This window comes from Pangasianodon hypophthalmus, chromosome 28 (genome assembly GCF_027358585.1).
Source record: "Pangasianodon hypophthalmus isolate fPanHyp1 chromosome 28, fPanHyp1.pri, whole genome shotgun sequence".
Taxonomy (NCBI): Eukaryota; Metazoa; Chordata; class Actinopteri; order Siluriformes; family Pangasiidae; genus Pangasianodon; species Pangasianodon hypophthalmus.
Window position 1 is genome coordinate 11,235,849 of NC_069737.1, and position 22,661 is coordinate 11,258,509.

A 22,661-nucleotide genomic window follows, 5' to 3' on the forward strand; every position below is an offset into this window, starting at 1 on the left:
ATGTTCCACTTTAAGACCACGTGTGATTCTCATATCACTCATACCAGGGAAGATTAGTCCTAGTTCTAAATGGGTGTCAAAGGTGGTGATTATAACCATTTGAACCCTGACAGTGACTAGTGGCAACATAATTTAGCATACCAGTAAAAGGAGCTGAATTTAAATTAGGTTTCCCCTCTATGTTATTTTTAGGAAAATGTGAAACTAATTCAGGATTAGAACACTTCACTTTCAAAGCCACTTTTTTAGTGTAGACACTACTGCCTGACCATATTGACTTTAGATTGTAAGCATCTGAGAAGCTATTCAATTTAAATATGCTACTAAACTGTTGATAATAAAAGGTGGTTAATTTAAAAAATAAGAAAAGGGAAAAAAGTATATGGATAAGCAGAAAGATATTTTAATTGACTGAAGTAAAAAAAAAAAAAACTTTTTGACATATTGTAATCCAGAAAGATAGGGGACTTGATATTGTGTAGCCCTTTACTGACAACTGAAACAGGTATATGAACAATGATGATAGCATTACTCATCACTACTATTCAATAATGTAGCAAAGAAGTCTGTCACCTCATTTTTCTTTCATTACTGCAGCATTATATGGTTTTATGATCATTGTATTTTTATTTACTAGGTAAGTTACATTAACAGAGATCTGCAAAGAGGGCAATGTCAATATGGATATATCGATTACTTTATTTCAACTTTAACAGAATCAAACGTTCTTACAGATATTTAAGAACTTGACAGGTAAAGTCCTTGCAGATTCCATCACACTACAAAATCCACTGCTGGAAAGCTTGCAAGAAAAACTGAAAACTGAACACCATCCATAGCAGCATAGGCTGCTACTGTACTTCAATCTAGAGCATTAACCAAGTTGACTAAGAAATAAAAAGGAAGGGGTTGCAATAGTTGAAGATATTTAATTAGTATTTAATGCTTTATAGATCATCTCAGCAAATCTAAGGTCCTTCCACTGGAAAAGGCAAGGAGAAAATAAGAAAACAGGGTTAGAAGGTGGAGAGGTTGAGGGCGCTTGGGCTTATTAAAGTAGTTGGGAAGTTTCTGGGGTCTTCGAAGAATTCACCTCAATGAACTACAAGAGCTCCAGCAGCATAACTCACTGAGCTGTCTGACCAGTTTCGGCACTGGCTTGACTGAGCATAATTGAGGAAAGAAAAGTTCATGTCTAGACCATTCTTTTTCAGCTCCGCCACAGCCTAGAGAAAACACAAGAGAGTAATCTTTCAGAATGTAATTTCATGAAATGTACAAACCTTTCACAGGTACTGTAGATCGAGAGATAAGGTAATCTAAAAAATGATATATATACAGTCATGGGGAAAAAGAAAGTACACCCCCTTCAATTTTTTGAAATTAAATGTTTTTATTTATCAGGGCCTAAATAACAATTGTGTGGTCCAAGTTCTATAAAAAACAACCTAAGGTGACCTAAAAAACACACACACACACAATTTCACTATGTAGTCATTTTTTCCAAAAAGAGAGTCCCACCAAAGGCAGTCCAAGGTCTGACTGTTTAATGCTCAGGCATATAAAGAAAAATCCAAGAGCTACATCATGCGACCTACAGGCCACTGTAAGCACATTAAATGCTTATGTTCATGGCAGCACAATCAGAAAAAAACTGAACAAGTATGGCTTTCATGGAAAGGTGGCTAGAAAAAAGCCCTTCTCTCCAAAAAGTATATGGGAGCATTAGGTTTGCAAAACTGCATCTGAACAAACTACAAAAGTTCTGGACCAATATTCTTTAGACAACCCGCTGAGATGCTGTGGCAGGATCTTGAGAGAGCAGTGCATAAATGAATGCCCTCGTACATCAAAGAACTGAAGTAATGTTGTAAAGAAAGATGTAAGAGACTGATAAACTCCTACAGAAAACGTTTGTGTCAAGTTATTGTTGCTAAAGGTGGGTCTACGTTACTGAATTATAGGGTGTATTTATATTTTGCCACCTGGCTTCTGAATGCTGGATTACTTTTTGGAAAAAAGTACTGTGTTGTTTATAGAAGCTGGTGAGGACCACACAATTGTTATTTAGGCCATGATAAATAAAAACAGACTCAAAGGAGGGTTACTTTCTTTTACTGTGTGTGTGGGTGTAATTTATACATTTTTTATATATATATATATATATATATATATATATATATATATATATATATATATATATATACACACACACACACACACAGCATCCACTTTAATAGGAACACGTGTACACCTGCTCATTTATGCAGTTATCCAATCAACCAGTCATGTGGCAGCAGCAAAATGCATAAAATCATGCAGATACAGGTCAAGAGCTTCAGTTAATGTTCATATCAAACATCAGAATGGGGAGTGTGTGATCTCTGTGACTATCCATGGCATGGATGTTGGTGCCAGTTTCAATGAGCCTGTGCCCACGATAGCCTCAGATTCTTTTGATATATACTGTATTTATATATACACTATGTGTGTATATACACACACATACAGTCAGGTCCATAAATATTGGGACATCGACACAATTCTAACATTTTTGGCTCTATACACCACCACAATGGATTTCAAATGAAACGAACAAGATGTGCTTTAACTGCAGACTGTCAGCTTTAATTTGAGGGTATGTACATCCAAATGAGATGAATGGTGTAGGAATTACAACAGTTTGCATATGTGTCTCCCACTTGTTAAGGGACTAAAAGTGATGGGACAGAATAATAATCATAAATCAAACTTTCACTTTTTAATACTTGGTTGCAAATCCTTTGCAGTCAATTACAGCCCGAAGCCTGGAACGCATAGACATCACCAGACGCTGGGTTTGATCCCTGGTGATGCTCTGCCAGGCCTCAGTTTTGTCTTCAGCAAGTGAAATGCATGCTCAATCGGATTCAGGTCAGGTGATTGACTTGGCTATTGCATAACAGTCCACTTCTTTCCCTTCAAAAACTCTTTGGTTGCTTTTGCAGTATGCTTTGGGTCATTGTCCATCTGCACTGTGAAGCGCCGTCCAATGAGTTCTGAAGCATTTGGCTGAATATGAGCAGATAATATTGCCCGAAACACTTCAGAATTCATCCTGCTGCTTTTGTCAGCAGTCACATCATCAATAAATACAAGAGAACCAGTTCCATTGGCAGCCATACATGCCCACACCATGACACTACCACCACCATGCTTCACTGATGAGGTGGTATGCTTAGGATCATGAGCAGTTCCGTTCCTTCTCCATACTCTTCTCTTCCCATCACTCTGGTACAAGTTGATCTTGGTCTCATCTGTCCATAGGATGTTGTTCCAGAACTGTGGAGGCTTTTTTAGATGTCGTTTGGCAAACTCTAATCTGGCCTTCCTGTTTTTGAGGCTCACCAATGGTTTACATCTTGTGGTGAACCCTCTGTATTCACTCTGGTGAAGTCTTCTCTTGATTGTTGACTGACACACATACACCTACCTCCTGGAGAGTGTTCTTGATCTGGCCAACTGTTGTGAAGGGTGTTTTCTTCACCAGGGAAAGAATTCTTCGGTCATCCACCACAGTTGTTTTCCATGGTCTTCCCGGTCTTTTGGTGTTGCTGAGCTCACTGGTGCGTTCCTTCTTTTTAAGAATCTTCCAAACAGTTGTTTTGGCCACACCTAATGTTTTTGCTATCTCTCTGATGGGTTTGTTTTGTTTTTTCAGCCTAATGATGGCTTGCTTCACTGATAGTGACAGCTCTTTGGGTCTCATCTTGAGAGTTGACAGCAACAGATTCCAAATGCAAATAGCACACCTGAAATGAACTCTGGACCTTTTATCTGCTCATTGTAATTGGGATAATGAGGGAATAACACACACCTGTTCATGGAACAGCTGAGAAGCCAATTGTCCCATTACTTTTGGTCCCTTAACAAGTGGGAGGCACATATGCAAACTGTTGTAATTCCTACACCGTTCACCTGATTTGGATGTACAGTCAGGTCCATAAATATTGGGACAGTGACACAGTTTTGGTAATTTTGCCTCTGTACACCACCACAGTGGATTTGAAATGAAGCAGTCAAGATGTGACTGAAGCGTAGACTTTCAGCTTTAATTCAAGGGGTTTAACAAAAATATTGCATTAACCGTTTAGGAACTACAGCCATTTTTTACAGAGTTCCTCCATTTTCACAGGCTCAAAAGTAATGGGACAATTGACTGATAAGCAGTTTCATGGCCAGCTGTGGCCTGTTTCCTCCTTATATCATGATAAATTAAGGAGATAAAAGGTCTGGAGCTGATTCCAAGTGTTGAATTTGCATTTGGTAGCTGTTCATGGGAACTCTCAATATGCCGTCCAAAGAGGTGATGATGCAAGTGAAGGAGGCCATCATTAGGCTGAAAAACCAAAACAGACATATCAGAAAGATAGCAGAAACTTTAGGAGGGCCAACAATTTGGTACATTCTTAAAAAGAAGGAATGCACTGGCGAGCTCAGCAATACCAAAAGGCCCGGGAGACCACAGAAAACAACTAAAGTGGATGATTGTAGAATTCTTTTCTTATTGAAGAACAACCCCTTCACAACATCTAGCCAAGTCAGGAACACTCTGGAGGAGGTAGGCCTATCATTGTCAAAGTCTACAATCAAGAGCCACCTTCATGAATGTAAATACAGACGGTTTACCTCAAGATGCAAACCGCTGGTAACACTCAAGAACACAAAGGCCAGATTAGACTTTGCTAAAAAAACCTCTAAAAAAAGCCTGACCAGTTCTGATGCAAGATTAACTTGTACCAGAATGATGGGAAGAGAAAAGTATGGAGAAGGAAAGGAACAGCTCATGATCCAAAGCATACCACATCATCCATCAAACATGTGGAGGCAGTGTTATGGCATGGGCATGTTTGGCTGCCAATGGAACTGGGTCACTGGGGTTATATATCTCCATGTTCTGTTTTATCTGTTTCATTTATTGGTCTGGCCTCCTGATGTTTGATGTGAACATTAACTAAAGCTCTTGACCTGATTTTATACACACACACACACACACACACACACGATCAGCCATAACAGTAAAACCACTGACGGGTGACGTGAATAACATCAGATTATCTCGTTACAATGGCACTTGTCAAGTGGTGGGATATACTAGCAAGTGAACAGTCAGTTCTCGAAGTTGGAAGTATTGTATTGGAAGCAGGAAAAATGGGAAAGTGTAATGATATGAGCAAAAGTGGTCCAAGGAAGCACAACTGGTGAACCGGCGACAGGGTCATGGGCGCCCAAGGCTCATTTAAGGAGTATGGGGAGCAAAGGCTAGGCCATCTGGTCCGATCCAACAGAAGAGCAGCATCGCACAAATGGCACATATTGTACAAAACTGCACATATCTGCTGCTGCCACCATCCATAAACACTAATATATATATATATATATATATATATATATATATATATATATATATATATATATATATATATATATATATTTTTCTTTATATTTAATATTTTTCTATATTTTTTCTATGTTGGAAGATTTGTACAAAGCATTTCACTGCAAGTCGTACTGTGTACGGATATGCATGTGACAAATAAAATTTGAATTTGAGCTACTATAGCACAAATTGCTGAAAAGGTTAATGCTGGTTATGATAGAAAGGTTTCAGAACAAACAATGCATCACAGCTTGCTGCGTATGGGGCTGCGTTGCCGCAGACTGGTCAGAGTGCCCATGCTGAGCCTGTCCACCACCAAAAGTGCCTACAATGGGTATGTGAGCATCAGAACTGGACCATGGAGCAATGGAAGAAGGTGGCCTGGTCTGATGAATCACGTTTTCTTTTACTTCATGTGGTCGGCCGGGTGCGTGTGTCACTTCCCTGGGGAAGAGATGGCACCAAGGCTGGGAAACCTTGGGTCTTGGCATTCAGGTGGATGTTACTTTGACAAGTACCACCTACCTAAACACTGTTGCAGACCAAGTACACCCCTTCATGGCCACGGTATTCCCTAATGGCAGTGGGCTCTTTCAGCAGGATAATGCACCCTGCCACACTGCAAAAAATTGTTCAGGAATGGTTTGAGGAACGTGACAAAGAGTTCAAGGTGTTGACTTGGCCTCCAAATTCCCCAAATCTGAATCTGATCAAACATCTGTGAGATGTGCTGGACAAATAAGTCCGATCCATGGAGGCCCCACCTCCGACTCACAGGACATAAAGGATCTGCTTCTAACGTCTTGGTGCCAGATACACAGCATAGAACTGTTTTGTTGCACAATATTAGGCAGGTGCTTTTAATGTTATTGCTGATCAGTGTATAATTACTGATTAATTTACACCGTTAATGTTACTTAAGGCTAAAAGCTCATTTTGAATGTAGTCCCATACTCATACAATCAGCTGCAAAACCGCTTCATATATTGTTACTGATTTTGTAAAAAAGGAAAAGCAACTTGCATTTAGTAGAACTCCAATGGGGTGGCGACCACAAATAGTATTGTGATATTTCCTCAAGTAGTTGCTGAAGGAGACAGGGTCCAGCTGTTCTATAATTCCCATACCCTAAAGAAAATGAAATGTTAATATAACACTATGCTTTTTATTACAGGTTTCAAAAAGCAAAAAATTATTTGGTTATGCACTTAATCATAACAATAATGAACCCATTCTTTGCTGTGTGTAAACTCCAAAACACTGACTTAATGCAATGTGGAAAACCACAAAGAAACAGGTTTACCATCTTGTCCAGATGCTCAATGGATCTATAGATTTCGCCCTGATTTTCATCATAGTATGTGTAACGGAACCGTTGACCTGAAAAGATCACAAACATGGTTGAGAAATTCTGATAAGGCTCAATGTTAAATCTGTTCAAATCGTTCACACTTTATAGGTTCGCTCTCTTTTTATCCAAAAGGCAAATCTACTAATTAACTTGCAATTTACAATTTTTGTGATGTGCATTATTTTTGTATAACGGCACAGTCTGGGGTGTGTTATTCCACTTATACCACAGTGATTTGCCAATGATTACAATGTTTAATTTATTAGCGTGTGAAATGTCAAGCATGTTAATGGTTTTATTTAGAGTCCAGGAGACAAGCGAGTTCCTGTTCTCACTTATGTTATAGTTGCAATTAACATTCCCTCACCAGCCTCACTCCTTTCTCTCTCTCAAAAAATGCAGTTTGTCATTTTACCAAGAAATCCAAAAGCATGAACTCATCTCTGCTGATAAACTTCAAAGCTCTGTAACTATTACAAACCACAAAGTTTTACTTTGTTAAACATGTTTGTTTTTATCTGTTTATTATTAGTTTTAGATTATGTGAAGCATCCGTTGTACAAGTCCCTGTGTACAAGCTGTTACTAACAGTTACCCTATTATTCATGTTATAGCCGGAACTACCCATGCTGTTACACAAAAATAATGCACGCCTTCTTAACTTCATACACATACACATATACATACATACACACAGACAAAATGCATTTGTGTTATTGTGAGGAAAAGCAAGTTTCAATTACCAGCAGCAGGTGCATACACTGACAGACCACAAGCTTTATGAGTGCCCTCTTGCAGAGTGTGTATAATAATTATATTTTGTATGGCCTAGAGGCATCTCACAGCACAACACGCTGGGCCTGAAGTATAGCTGTGAGCCCCGAAACTGTGCCACAGTCTACAATCTGTGTTAACCATGCACACTGATGTGGGAATACAGCTAGTAAGTTGAGCCAGCTTGGGTTATTGGTGCAGTACAGTCTATGAATATTGTACCTCTGTCAACTCCTATCTGTCACCGATACACACATCACCAGAGTGATTATAAGTTAACTAGGCTAGGCTTTTGCATCATTGAGAACATCATGTCTAATTTTTCAAAACTGTCTAACCACAAAATCCTGGTTAAAATAATAGCATTTACAACCATGTTGTTAACGAAAGGATCCACTTAATGAAGTAGGATATTTAGCAATACCTCCTTAGTTAAATCAAGTGCTTATGTTTTGTCTAAGTGAGGTATGTTAGTAATCCCTTTTTTAAAACAATGTTATAGATACAATGCATTGCAAAGGTATTCACCCCTTTGCCTTTTTCCTATTTTGTTGCATTACAACCTGGAATTTAAAGGATTTTCATTTGGCTTTTATGTAGTGGATCTACGCAAAATACTCCAAGTTGATGAAATGAAATGAAATAAAAAATTAATTTCAAAAAAATTTGAAAAATATAAAAAAAAATTGGTGTGTGAATTTGTATTCGCCCCTTTTGCTATGAAGCTCCTAAATAAGTTCTGGTGCTACCAGTTAACTTAAGAAGTCACATAATTAGTTAAATTAAGTCCACCTGTCTGCAGTCACATCATCTCAGCTTACATATATACCTGCTCTGAAAAGCCCCAGAGTCGGCAACACCACTGAGCAAAAGGCAGCATCAAGCAAGCAGCACAATGAGAACCAAGGAGCTCTCCAAACAGGTCAGGCCAACATTTTGGAGAAGTATAAATCAGGGTTGGGTTACAAAAAACTATCCAACACTTTGAATATCCCATGAAGCACCATTAAATCCACCACAGCAAAGTGGAAGGAATACAGCACCACAGTAAACTTGCCAAGAGAGGGCCGCCCACCAAAACTCACAGAGCGAGCAAGGAGGGCATTAATTCGAGAAGCATCCAAAAGACCAACAATAACCCTGAAGGAGCTGGAGAGCTTCACAGCAAAGACTGGAGTGTCTGTCCATAGGACCACTATTAGCCTTACACTCCAGAGTGGCCAGAAAAAAGCCCTTGCTTAAAGAAAAAACAAGAAAGAACATCTTGAGTTTGCCAAAAGACACGTGGGAGACTCTCCAAACGTCTGGAAGAAAGTACTGTGGTCAGTACTATAGTAGACTATAATTTAACTTTTTGGCCATAAAAGAAAATGCTATGTCTGGCGCAAACCCAACACCTCATCACCCCAGAACACCATTCCCACAGTGAAGCATGGTGGTGGAAGTATCATGCTGTGGGGGTGTTTTTCCATCAGCAGGTACTGGGAAACTGGTCAGAATTGAAGGCGTGATGGATGGTGCTAAATACAGGGCAATTCTTGAAGAAAACCTGTTTCAGTCTGCCCAAGAGATGAGAATGGAAAGGAAGTTCACCTTCCAGCAGGACAATGACCCTAAACACACTGCTAAAGCAACACTCAATTGGTTTAGGGAGAAACATTTAAATGTGTTGGGATGGCCTATTCAAAGCCCAGATCTCAATCCAATAGAGAATCTGTGGTCTGACTTAAAGACTGCTGTACACCAGCGGAACCCATCCAACTTAAAGGAGTTGGAGAAGTTTTTCTGGAAGAATGGGCAAAAATCTCAGTGGCTAGATGTGCTAAGCTCATACAGACATACCCAAAGAGACTTGCAGCTGTAATTGCTGCAAAAGTGGCTCTACAAAGTATTAACTTTGAGGGGGTCAATAGTTATGCACACCCAAGTTTTCTGTTTTTTGCTCTTATTTTTTGTTTGCTTCACAATAAAAAATATTTTGCATCTCAGAAATTGTAAGCATGTTGATCAAATCAAATGTAAATCAATCCATTTAAATTCCAGGTTGTAATGCAACAAAATAGGAAAAGGCAAAGGGGAGTGAATACTTTTTGCAAGGCACTGTAGATTATTTAATTAGTAAGTTATAGGGTATTGTTCCACCAACCATGGCAGACACACCTAAATTTTGTTGATGTACAGGGCAAGTGTCACAAGTTTGTTGAGAGAAGTTTGGTGCCAACACACAAAGGTACTGCAGAGATTTAGGCCCATTTATGCTACAGCTTCACCTCATCTAGTGATCAAATGACATGAAAGGTACTGAATATTGTCAGATCATGGTCCCACAGATACATGTCACATTCTTTAACAATACAGAAAAAAACCTCTCGTCCTGTTAGAAATATTGCTACCTAGGGTTTAAATACCAACGGTACTTTGGTACCCTCAGGACCAAGGGCTAGAAACATATCCCATTTACCATGCTCTGGCCAACAAAGAACACTGAAAATTCCTGTCTATGGCCAAGATGTGGTCACAAATGCATACTCAGAAGGTGGTGTTAATCATTGCTGATACATGACCTTAATTACTGTACTGGTGTTGCATTTACCATGTGGCAGAATAACAGCAAAGTTCTTGGTACCAGAAACAACTACCTAGTTTGTTCCATAGTGTTGCAGAGATTATGGCTTGTTTCCAATAGCAGCACCTGGGGAATATTACAGAAAGTGAGTTTTAAAAAAAAAACCCTCAACTTCAACGTGAACTAGACATATCTATTCCTGTGATCAAGATTAATTAACTCTGAGCATGCTGACCTAACCAAAGGGCACTTAGGGTGAGTGTTAAAAGTCTTCATCCTTGAAACCCTGATAAATGGATTTATAATGGCTGCATGAGACAGAAGTATTAATCACAACTGGAGCGAAAATACGTGCTCTATGAAAATATTATCAGATTTTGAAGATATTTTTATATTTTTAATGAACTAGGTGAGCTGCAATAATAAAGAAATGGCTGGATTCATCACTTAATATTTTGAGCAGTCTGGGTTTCCATAATAGAATTGAAATAAATTCAGTTACAGTAAATGAATTACCTGCAAATTAAAACAGTAGATTAAGCACACTACACAACTTTCAGTCTCAGAATCCCTGATCCTTTCACACTATACAACTTTAGTCATTTGCGATCTGTGGTTTGGTGTGGTTTGGTCAATAAGTTTTTTGAGGAAATATTGGTTGGGGAGACGCAGGCAGTGAGAACTGACTGTTCTGCAAAAAGAACTGCAGGTAAAGTGCAAAGAAATGTAGCTCTCTTTAAGCTGGGTACGCCCAGGAATCACATCATTTTTATATTTTTATTTGATTTCCCTGAAGACTCTCATTTGCTGTTTTTCAGCTCTGATCTTGCTATTAGTCGCAGAGGGTTTTACATTACACATGAAGAAAATCAAACATGCTTGAATATATCAGACCCTCAGCAATCACTTGTAGACTAACAAAATCACGTCAGTGAACCATTCACACTACACACGCAACTGCCGTGGTAGGTATCTTTGAATTGTTGGGATTATCAGAGCCAACTACTACTACTTTTCAGGACAAGGGTGCCTACATAAAGTTTAAGTATATCAACATCTTAACATTTAATCTTTTACCAGTTGTCAACCTGAAGGGGTGCTAAGTTTAGACCCCAGCAGGCTGCATGTAAAACAACTCAAACCATCTACCAAATGGGCAAAATCTAACCACATCTTCCCAAAGTGACTGACAAACTACCTGTCATATTCCACATTTTATTGTAATTATATGTATATTATTTTTCCCTTATTTTGCCCAATGGATTTATGTAGCCTGTTTTCATTACAAGCTGAAGAAGATGAGACTGTTGTCTAATTTTGAGAGAAATTAGTTATTTCCTCATTTAGATATATGTGGAAACCCTGTAGCATTTTATTGTCATCTGTGAACACTGGGGAAACAAACTTTAACACAGAAAAAACGAAATTCAGTACATTCTGGATCTGAGAACAAAACCTGACACACTAGGCAGGAGAACGCTGTAGTCCATTGGATTATTTTGTTTTCATGTATGCCACAAGCAGAAATCTTTCTTTAATGTTTCCAGAATGGACTTTTCATTTCACACTCCCAGTAAGCATAGAAAGATGGGTGACAAAAGAAAAACATGAATCAATCAGGGAGAAACATATCAAGTGCAGATGTTTCCAGCAGACATGTGTCAAACACAAAGAATGCTCAACTGGTTTCAACAGGAATAGTGACTAAGTGAAATCTGCATTAGGTCTGTGGGAGAAACATCAATAAACAGGGTTTGAAATTGGTCAGAAGTGCACATTCAATGACTGCGGTGCTCATGCTTTAATGTGATACATAAGGGAAAGACAGAAAGACTAACTCTCTTATGCAAGATATGATCAGACTGTCTGTAAAAACAATTCATTACCAACTACATAAAGAGGGATACAGCAGGGCTGCACTGTTATGGACCCAAACCATTCCAGCAAAATACCTTCACAGCATAACAGTCACCACTTTTGTCTCACCCACCTGTATATTGTGCAAATTGTCTGTATTGGACCATCGGATTGTTACTGATTGTTAAGTTTAGTAACTCAATAAAGTAAGTTTGGTATGCACAAAGTCATTCTGAAGATTCAAAATGAAGACACAAGAGAGACAACCAGGGTCTTATAGACCCCTGAGTGAGACGTGTCACTATGACATCAGCTGCACCTCCTGGTTGCAGAAACATAGCCTATAGTGATTTTTAAGAGCAGCCATAATTTGTTTTCTAAAATAGCGTGTTGCGCTGTTCAGTGCCAGAATTGGAAATATGTTGATAAGCACATTCATTTTTACCACATACTATCAAATCAGACACCTTTCCATGTCAACAGAAGACATTTGTGATTACAGGCAATTAAGAGGGATAACTGGTCTAAGGAGATCTGTTTTTGCGGTACCCATTTAATCTCAGCTAAGTTGCTAACTATCAGATCAGTGAACTAACTAAGAATTTAACAGGCTTAGCTTGCTAGTTAGCCAACATTCTTAATTTATATTGGTTTAACAAAACTAGCTTGCCTAAAATCTACTATCGCCTACAACAAATGCATTCAGCTAGCTAGCTTTGTTCACCTTTGTGATGATGTAATCATAAAACATTATGTGTTTAACATGCCTACAAACAACACAGTTTCAAGTAAGCATGAAGAAACCTGTATGGCTTAATTTCTCTCTAGTTATACTGAGTAAATACTAGTATTTCTATGACATATGTATGTGTGTCCAGCTATTCCAGGCTAGACCACCGCTTAGGATCATATAGACACTAACAGGGCACCAAGCCATAAGGCTGTATCAAGTTACACCACTTGAAAGTGTTAGCTTAGCAGAATAGCACTAACTGTATTAGTGGTACTCCATAATAATAAGTGGCTAATATTTTAGCTAATGTCAGTCTGATTCCCAAATTCCAAAAAATTTTTTTGATAGATTCTTGAGTCAGGTTACAACCAAGTAGCATCAGATTGTAACTACTCAGGTCTTTTTACAACCAGGCTGCATGTATCTCTTTTTGTTTACAATCACCAAAAAGGTCTATATAGAGCAACCAAAACAGATGTAAACACAATGCGCTTTTGCTGAGAAAGCAAAAACAATGGGCAATATAAAATCGAGATCAGTCTCTGAGAATAAACTATTAATTAACTATACGTTAAATCTAAATTTTAACAAATACGCATCTAGGTCATGCAAGCTTTCTAACTTCTCTACCAAACCTGATATGTAGTGAGCTCAGACATGACAAATTATAGTGTATGTTTCAGGTTCTTAACATTTTCAGATGTTAAAGGTTTAATGTTTATTGTGTGAATTCGTGATTGTGCACACTGCACATACATAAGCATTTACTGATCATTTATCATGTTTGTTTCAGAGACTCACGTAAGCTTAACTGCTAGTCCCAATTCTGTGTGAATCTCAGAAAAGTTGTGTGTGTGTGTGTGTGTGTGTGTGTGAGAGAGTGATAGAGAGAGAGAGAGAGAGAGAGAGAGAGAGAGAGAGTGATAGAGAAGAACCCACCCCAGTGGCAAAAATCTGATGAAATAATAAAAAGGTTGGAGGGATCAGCAAGGTATTTGCTGAGCAGCTTGCCATACTCCTGCTCTTTAGATTCACTCAGAGCTCCCACCAGCACCGGAACAATGCTGAACTCATCTTTGCAGCTGTGATTTAGAAGGAAAACAACCATAACCATTAATCATTACAAGTCTAATTTATATGAAATATACACCCACCATCCACTTTAATAGGAACATTTGTACACTTGCTCATTTACACAGTTATCCAATCAGCCAATCATATGGCAGAAGCGCAATGCATAAAATCATGCAGACATAGGTCAAGAGCTTCAGTTAATGTTCACATCAAAATGGGGAAAAATGTGATCTCTTTGACTTTAACTGTGGTACTAGATGGACTGGTTTGAACATTTCATAAACTGATCTCCTGGAATTTTCACACACAATAGTATCTAGGGTTTACACAGAATGGTGCAAAAAACAAAAAACATTGAGCGACAGTACTGTTGGTGGAAATGTCTTGTTGATAAGAGCGGTCAGAGGAAAATGGCCAGATTGTATACCCGTTCTTGCAGCTCAAAACAAAGTCAAATAATCATTCTTTACAACTGTGGTGAGCAAAAAAGGATCTCAGCTTGCACAAAACATGGAACCTTGTGGTGGATGGGCTAAAACAGCAGAAGACCACATCATGTTCCACTCCTGTCAGCCAAGAACAAGAATCTGAGGCTATCATGGTCACAGAGTTGCCAAAACTTGTCAGTTGAAGACTGGAAAAAGACCAGGTGATTTTTTTTTTTTTTTTTTTTTTTTTTTTAATCTTCAACTGTCAAGATGTTCCTTTTAAAGTGGACGGTGAGTGTATAATCCTGTGAGTGTAAAATTTAACATTTTAAAGGTTTAGTCGCTTTAATGGTGCATTTCCACATAAACGTTCCTCAAAATGTTTAAGTTTCTGTAAATGTCTATGAGGACCTAGGCTAACATGGAACTGTGGAGAAGTCTAACATCTCCAGCACTAAAACTGGCTTCCCTATCTTCAGGAAACAGCATGGTAAAATCATTTTTAAAAAGTCAGAACAAACTGCCAAAAACTGGTAAAGAATGATTGCCATTAACCCCTCAAATAAGCAAGAGCTAATAATGGATGCAGTTTACTACCATTTGACATGTGTTGCATGCTTTGAACTTTTCAGGATGGTATTACATGCACTACTCGTTATAGTACACATTACTGCATTTTTGAACATGATGTTTTTATGAGACTAGGGTGGTTCATGATTTCAAACCATGCGATCACTACCTTTCCATTGCTTTGGCAGTGTAAGGCAGGTGCATCTCAATGCTGTGCTCATCCTCATCTGTTTGCAAAGTCATCCTCTCAAACATGCCTGTTTTCCAGAGATCGGCATACACTAAAACAAGGAAATACAAAGGGGAAACAGTTTTTTGAGGCACCCATCCATATTAGAGATGCTACAGATTATTATTCATGAAGGACAAGTTTAAATAGATGATTAGTTACCTAGTTAGAGCTAGGTTACAACACAATATTCAGGGAGGTGTTGCGACAAGGGGAATACTGCTAAATAAGGAAACCTAAATCTTTTTGAAACTTATTAACTGCTCACTCACAGATCCTAATGGAACGATAAATGAGTGCTTTATTAAAAGCACTTGCTTGAAATCATGCATAGCTCTAATCCCAACAATGCAGCAGCCATCCATGGCTGGGAGTCCAAGAGTGCAAAATTGGCCATGCTCTAAAGAAAGGAGGGGTGGCATACTCTCTCTCTCCTATCAATCACAGAAACACTAGCCAATCATAGGCATCTGTGAGCTCATCCGGAAGTGGGTGGATATCACTTTCCTCAGAGTGTGTTACACCACCCCCTGATGTTGCTTGAACAGCAGTTCGAAAAGATGCGGTTAGCTGGCTTCACGTGCCTTGGAGGAAGCATGTGATAGCCTTTGCCCTCCCAGGTTGGCAGCTATCGCGTGATAGGGGAGACCTAACTGGAGGACGGGAATTGGCCAAGAGTAAATTAGGGAGGGGAAGGGGGGGAAAAAACCCAGCTCACATGGAGAGTAAACCTGTGAAGCCTATACGTAAAAGATTCACAGACAGTGTTAGCAGAAAGATTTTGGCTTTTCTGATTTGACTATATACAGATTGCTCTTTCTTACTTAATTACAAACTAATTAGTTACTTACTTTCAGTATCTTTAACACTGACTGCATTATCATATCCTCAGATATTTATTTAACAGCAGCCAAGCCTGTCAAAATACACTATAACCAAGTAATTGTTCATCACCTGACATTACACACAGTGGCTGTCTATCTTGCTTGGAGATTCTGTAGCTAAATTTTTGTCGGTTGAGACCAGATTGGTCCAAAATTCAATATCAACTTTCTGATAAGCTACAAAAAAAACAGTCATTTGTGAGGCAAAATGAACACAATTTTTTGTCCAAGTAACCTTTATGTTATAAAAAAAAAAAAAAAAAAAAAAAAAAAAAAAAAAAAAAAAAGTATTTTAATAATTCTGACATGTTGAATGAAATGCTATCAGAGCTTTACCCTTCTGATCGATCCTCAGGTCATACAGTGGTGTTCTGTAGACCTCAGCAGGGGACAGAGCACATCGAGACAGGGGCACATGGTGGGAAGGTCCAAGAATAAATACCCTTCGGCTACCAAACAAGAATGCGGTCAGTTATCCTTACGTGAAGAACTTCACCTCAACACTGCAGTACATAATCATTTAAACTCACGTAATAGAAGGGTCCACTTGCTTGTAGGCATGTGCTGCACAAGCACCACAATAGGTATAACCAGCATGTCTGCAAAAATAGATGGTGGGGCTTAAAGCTCATCAGTAAGAATTTCAGTGCTAATTTATATGAATTATAAAGACAAATTTATATAAATTTATATTCATACATTAATCAACTGTTTTTAATTGGTTACCATGTTCAGTGTAAAGCTACAAAAAGAAGGTTGTGTTAGGAAATCAAAGTCAAAACCAACTTAGCAAAATGAATGCAGGACATATTAGATCACAAATTAGAATTCCACAAATTATTATTTAAAATGCTCTCCTTTTATAAAATTATCACATACGGTGCTATAATGGCTCTAGCAGGTCCTAATGTAGATTGTGCTTGAGATAACCAGCCCTCCAGCTGTGCATTCAGCTGGGATCCTGAAGTAAGAGAAAGAAAGGAAAAAAAAAAAATCCAGATTACAACTCGTTAAACAACAATGGTTTAACTAACAAGAGTTCAGTATTGTATTTAGTGCTCTAAATACAATATTGATCTATTGCTCAAAACACATTATATCATAAAGTCTTATATTTTTATTCTTTTAGGAATACATTGGTCAGAATTTCCTTGTTTTTGTCTTATTGGCATTCTTTCTTTATTTAATTTGAAAAACTGCTGCCCATAGGCATAATATAATATGTCCATTACTTAAATTACCAATATGTGTGTAAGGTTGTAAACTAACCTACTAGATGAACTCTTAATTGTCATTTACTAACGAGTAAATGATTTACTAAATAAATATAAGTTGGGTAAATACTAGTATAGTTATATTTACCATAAGACCCACTGTGAAAATTATAGCACCTCATGTTTTTGATTACTCACCTTCCTCTGAAAACAGCTGGGGACATCTTAAATCTACAAAATCATACTCATTCATACAGCATTTATAAGCCACTGTGTTACCAAGATTTCTATTATTGGCCTTGCTGTTCAATTTCATTCATTTAGTGCATTATCTTTCAGTACGAGGTACCTCCCCTCAGGCTGCATTCCAAACCACATGACAAGCACTATATAGGATGTCTAAAGGGGGGTGGAAAAAAAAGTACTTAAGTACTTAAGTATAACGATTATTTTGGTAATCAATTAATCTATTGTTGATTTTTTTCCACTGACTATTTGAAAACATTAGATTATTCTTCAAAATACAAGGGGCACAAGGCAGGGGACACCCTTCACAGGGCACAATTGCACACACATTCACATAATTTGGAAATGCCAATCAGCCTACAACGTATGCCTTTGGACTAGGGGAATAAACCCCTGAAGCACAGGGAGAACATGCAAACTCTGCTCACACAGGGCGGATATTCAAATTTAAATGTACAGTCGAAAGAGGAGTAGGCCAGGCTTTCATTTCACTGCAAGTTATATACTGTACATAATTGTGTATGTGGCAAATAAAATCTTGAATCATATATTTCATGACATTAGTTTTGAAATGAGAAAACTTTTGGCTTGTAAGCTAATCACTCATTTGAGACCACGTTCATTTTCAACCCATCAAGTTGTCATACATACTACTGACTTTTGGCCAAAGTAGGTCGAGATAATGTTTTCTGGTAGGGCAGGAATGATTGATAAATATGGCCATAAATGTGCAATACAGCTAGAAAAAATGGATAAGGTAGTACAAGCCAGCCGTTAATATGCCGTTAGCATGATTCAAGCTGGTACATTGTGCTTGTACCTGCTTCTCACATTCCCACAAACAAATTATTACAAATCAAAATATTATTCACATGAACACATAATGTCATTAAGCCAACAGTGTAGCATAATGTAGAAAGCACCAATACTTTGGAGTGCTGTTATGTGCTCTGTCATTTCCATCAAATGCATTTTTAGTCTAAATCAGGTGATGTAGCACACCGCATCAGAGATCTATTTATTTTGTGGATTAGTTTTGCAGCCCTAAAATAAATTGTATCTGTATTGAGGTCTTTCAACTATTACAGAAGTGTAATAAGAATAAAAATTATATTGTACACATTAATTTGACTGTTACTGAATACAAAACCAATAATAGGATTCTAGCTGGCTAATTCTAGTCCACTAGTTAAGGTTGTGGAAGTCTGTTGAGTAAGCTTACAAAATTTCCCCAGGGCTCTGTGTGCCTTTGATCATTATTCTGGCTATCTGGCTTCAAGACAGTTGAAATGAAAATTATTCTGTTATGATACCTGCTCTGCAGGTCTGTTAAGTCATACCAAAAATTTGTTAACCCTGCATAACATTTATCAATTTCCTCACAAGATGATTCAGGCGTATATAGCAATTTGTGAAATTACAGCAACTCATTCATGCCATGTTCCCACCCCTCTCTCCCAGATTTTCCCAATTTATTTATATCGAAAGCCATATTTTAGTAAACATTTCTGCCAATGTAAGATATTTATATGCAACTAATAACTACCCCAAGAACTTTGTTCTCAAATATATAAACACTTATACATAGCTGCTAATTACAAAGAGCCGGAAGTATTAAAACCCTTATTGTGATGTTTAGTACTTGAGGTCACATAAAATCGTAAGCACACGGATGCCTGCGTAGGCACACAGATGTCACATCACATGATTAGTATCTTTTTTTGATGAACTGCTGGACTGAATGCCTTCACAAGTATTTCATTGTCAGTTTTTAATTGTTTTGTCTTCAGAAAGTGAAATGTATGGTCAACAGGGTTCCAGTTGTCCCAGAATTCTACAAGCTATTATGTACTTTTTTAAGCAAACTGCAACCTGGTTTTGTGTTCTTAATGTTTACCAAGTGTTTGCATCTTGTGGCAAACTCATAAAGGACATGCTGGTGTAATATTCTATTTATGGTAGCTCACCAGTGAGTGCTTGCTTGTCAGTAATGTACTGAACTTCTGATTTAGACGATAATGAATTTATGCCGATTTTAAAAACATTGCCTTCACTGCTTCATTGATATCAATCCTGTGCAATATCCTAGCACACTGAAATGTAAAAGAGATGCTAATACCAAGTAATCGCACTTTTTTTACACTGGTGATTAAATGATTCGAGTGCACGCAACTCACATAAAGAAGTAAAAACATGTTTTAAGTACCTTAATAGCTGACAACGCTGAACAGACTATAGCTACACTGACGTCAGAAGGGGCCAGGTTTTGCTTGCCAGGAGCATGTAGACAAAGGCCAGGCAGTAAAATAAGTTCTGATTTGCCAGTGCCAGGAAACTGACACACTTTAAGCTAGCTTCAAAATCTGCTGACTAATAAGATGCCAATTTGGAAACAGCATAGCTAGCCAAGAGCCCTAATCAGAGGTTAGACTTAGACGAAAGATAGCTTGCCCATGTTGACACATCTAGGCAATAAAAAAAATCGAGTTATGTTTAATTAACTACAAAACGGTCTAGCATGTAAACCTATATATCTAGGCAACATGCCGTCTTATCGTTTTCGCAGGTAGCTAATGATTGAGAACCTACGCAAGCGTGCTCGTGTTATTTTTTCTCGTACAATGGCTAGTTAGCTACAACAAATAGCTACTCATATGCTACGTTGGACACCAACAGGAAAATCAATTTAAAAGATGTTCGCAACATCAAGGCCATCAACTGATGTTTGCTTTTAATCTGACACTGCTTTACTAACTAAATTCACTTGTAACGTAACAAATTAGAGCTGTTAGGCAAACCGTCGACACACTTTAGCTTACGGGTTAGCCAAAAACATTCTTAGCTAGCAAGCGCCTTTGTCCCTTAACTCACTCAGCAATACATAGCCGTAACTAAGGTGAGTATTCGTTAAACGAATCACTCCATGTGACGTGATCAGCTGCCACTGGGCCCTAAAAGTTAGTGTTAATAATACTTGCCAACCAAAGTAATAACATCGACGAGCACTCGAATGAAAACCAAGGCCTTGTTATGTAGACCGAGGTATTTAAAATTCACAGCTGATCACGCAACCCCCGCCCGTTGAACGCCAGCTAGCTAATGTTAGCTAGCTTGCAGGACATCGGCCCCCTTTCCCCTATCTCTACCTGAGGCGGTGTACCAGCTGCCGGCGTGGCTCGCTTCTCTGCACACCATTCGGTTCGACATCTTGGTACCCGAGCCGCCTATCTTGGTTAGATAAAAAAAAATATCCGATTGGTCAGCGGGGAGGAAACTCAATAACACTTGGGGAACAATAGCCAAACCGCTAGCTAGCAACAGAATGAACAAAGTAGTTTGGGCAAAGCCGCACACAAACGCTGAGGATGTCAGAAAATACTTTTAACCTATACGTGAAAAAGAAAATCGGAAGATCATATCAAAAACTGAAAGAAAGGTCACTTGATAGAACTGATGGCTTTGTAGAACAAAGCGCGAAGTAGTTCGTCCACTCGCAAGCAAGTTAGTACGGTAACCAGATGGGTTGGTTTGCAACACTCTGTTGAGGTCCTGTCAGAAAGACTGCAAATCTTATTGGTCCATGAAGTTAAAGACATATTGACTTCTGATTGGCCGATGAAGGCAAAAGCGTGTATCTAAGTGTCTTTGAACATCCAATCAGCACTTTAGTGAGACCCTGAAGGACCGGAATCTTAGTCTAGTTTTTACGGGTTCAAGTGCGAAGCGCTGAAACCCTGGTGTTTTTGTAAGGATTATTATTATTATTATTATTATTATTATTATTATTCTGTACTAAAACTGATCGTGCAGACCAAATCGTAAGGCCTAGAGACTTGAAACTTTGAGGGATGGTAGTACTCCAGCAGTCTACAACGGCGCAAAGTCTCGCCCCGATCGGCCACACGGTAGCGCTACAGTGATAAAAAAAATTACAAAAATGTCGGTCACTTTGAACTGTTTATCACAGACTCAAATGTCTTATATCATTGGAATCCTTGGCTCAGGACGAACAAAACGTATATCTCTGATTTCTCTTTTTGAAAAGCTTACTTTTGCGAACTCCTCCTAGACCGTTCATCGGATCGTCACCAAATTTTGCTCAGATCATCTTCGACTTGGCGTGTCGTTGCGAAATCTGTATGTCATCGGCACTACGCCCTGAAGGTACTCAAAACGTTTCAGGATAGCACCACCTTGTGGTCAAAAATCATAATGGAATTTCAAAAAATGCTAATAGCTTTTGATTACTTTTGCCTATTGTCATTAGACTAGTCTTGATAGATTTCTTGGGTCATGTGAGTACAATGATACCAATTATGCTATGGTCGGCCAAACTTGCTGTCTGCCATTTTGAAATACTTTTTTTGAAAACCTACTTTTTTCAGTTCCTCCTAGACCATTCGTCCAATTTTCACGAAAATCAAATCAGATCATCTTCAGACCATGCCGACAAACGAATTCGAGTTGATTAGTCAAACTGTTCTCCAATAACACTCAGTTATATATACTCAGTTATACTCAGTTGTATATACAACCCCTGGCAAAAATTATGGAATCACCACACTTAGAGGATGTTCACCCAGATTTTTTTACTTTATAGCAAACAAACAAATCACAGATATGACACAAAAAAGGTTTTGTTCAATAGCTTAACATTCTGGTTTGTGAAATATACATAAAAAAAATTCAAGGACTTTTTTTTTTTTTTTATTAATGGCATGTCTTTTTCCAAATAAAGTAGAGGAAAAAATTATGGAATCACTCAATGTTGAGGAAAAAATTATGGAATCAATTTTCAATTTCCATTTCTAAAACAAATACTGGGACAAGTCTAAAAATGCTAATAAGTCAGCAGTTAAAAGGGAGTGCTTACACACTTTAATCGGCTGTTGGACTTGGCTAATTGAAAGGAAACATGGCTCCAAAGAGAGAGTTGTCAGTTGAAACAATGGAAAGGATTATAAAACTCCTTCAACAAGGAATTTCAACATGGAGTGTGGCCAAAGAGGTTGGTTGCTCCCAGTCAGCTGTGTCTAAAATTTGTTGCAAGTATAAACTTAATGGGAAGGTTATGAAAGGTAGATATACAGGCAGACTAAGGAAGATGTCAAAGCATCAGGATAGAAAACTCAAAGCACTATGCCTTGAAAATAGAAAATGCACAACAAAACAAATGGGCGGAAACAGGAGTCAATGTTTGTGACAGAACTGTAAGAAATCAGCTGAATGAAATGGGATTTACATATAGAAAAGCCAAAAGCAAACCAGCACTAACACCAAAACAGAAGAAAACAAGGTTACAGTGGGCTAAGGAGA

At 38.2% G+C, this 22,661-nt stretch overlaps 1 protein-coding gene across 4 annotated transcripts; it reads right to left on the minus strand.

Moving 5' to 3' along the window:
- Positions 1-675: 675 nt before the first annotated feature.
- On the minus strand, positions 676-21,512 carry memo1 (mediator of cell motility 1). Of its 4 annotated transcripts, none has more exons than XM_053230847.1 (10): positions 20,492-20,917; positions 17,298-17,330; positions 16,765-16,846; positions 16,416-16,484; positions 16,222-16,334; positions 14,942-15,053; positions 13,640-13,782; positions 6,723-6,799; positions 6,443-6,547; positions 676-1,226 (listed from the first exon to the last, which is right to left on the minus strand). In XM_053230847.1, the coding sequence occupies exons 1-10, from the start codon at positions 20,550-20,552 to the stop codon at positions 1,095-1,097; spliced, it is 927 nt and encodes a 308-aa protein (XP_053086822.1). In that variant the 5' UTR covers positions 20,553-20,917; the 3' UTR covers positions 676-1,094. The 4 variants fall into 4 exon arrangements, with proteins under 4 accessions (XP_053086822.1, XP_053086821.1, XP_026798692.1 ...); XM_053230846.1 differs by having other exon boundaries at positions 17,298-17,498; positions 20,492-20,916; XM_026942891.3 differs by lacking the exons at positions 17,298-17,330; positions 20,492-20,917 and adding an exon at positions 21,396-21,512.
- Between the last annotated feature and the right edge of the window lie 1,149 nt (positions 21,513-22,661).

Bases quoted from the DNA above. Each gene is read 5' to 3' on its own strand.
- memo1 (XM_053230846.1), bottom strand. From the start codon at position 17,415: ATGAAATTGAACAGCAAGGCCAATAATAGAAATCTTGGTAACACAGTG. The intron at 16,847-17,297 runs GTGAGTAATCAA...CTCTTACTTCAG, and splicing joins CCAGCTGTTTTCAGAGGAAG to GATCCCAGCTGAATGCACAG. The intron at 6,800-13,639 runs GTGGGTTCTTCT...TGATCTTTTCAG, and splicing joins ATCAGATTTTTGCCACTGGG to GTCAACGGTTCCGTTACACA.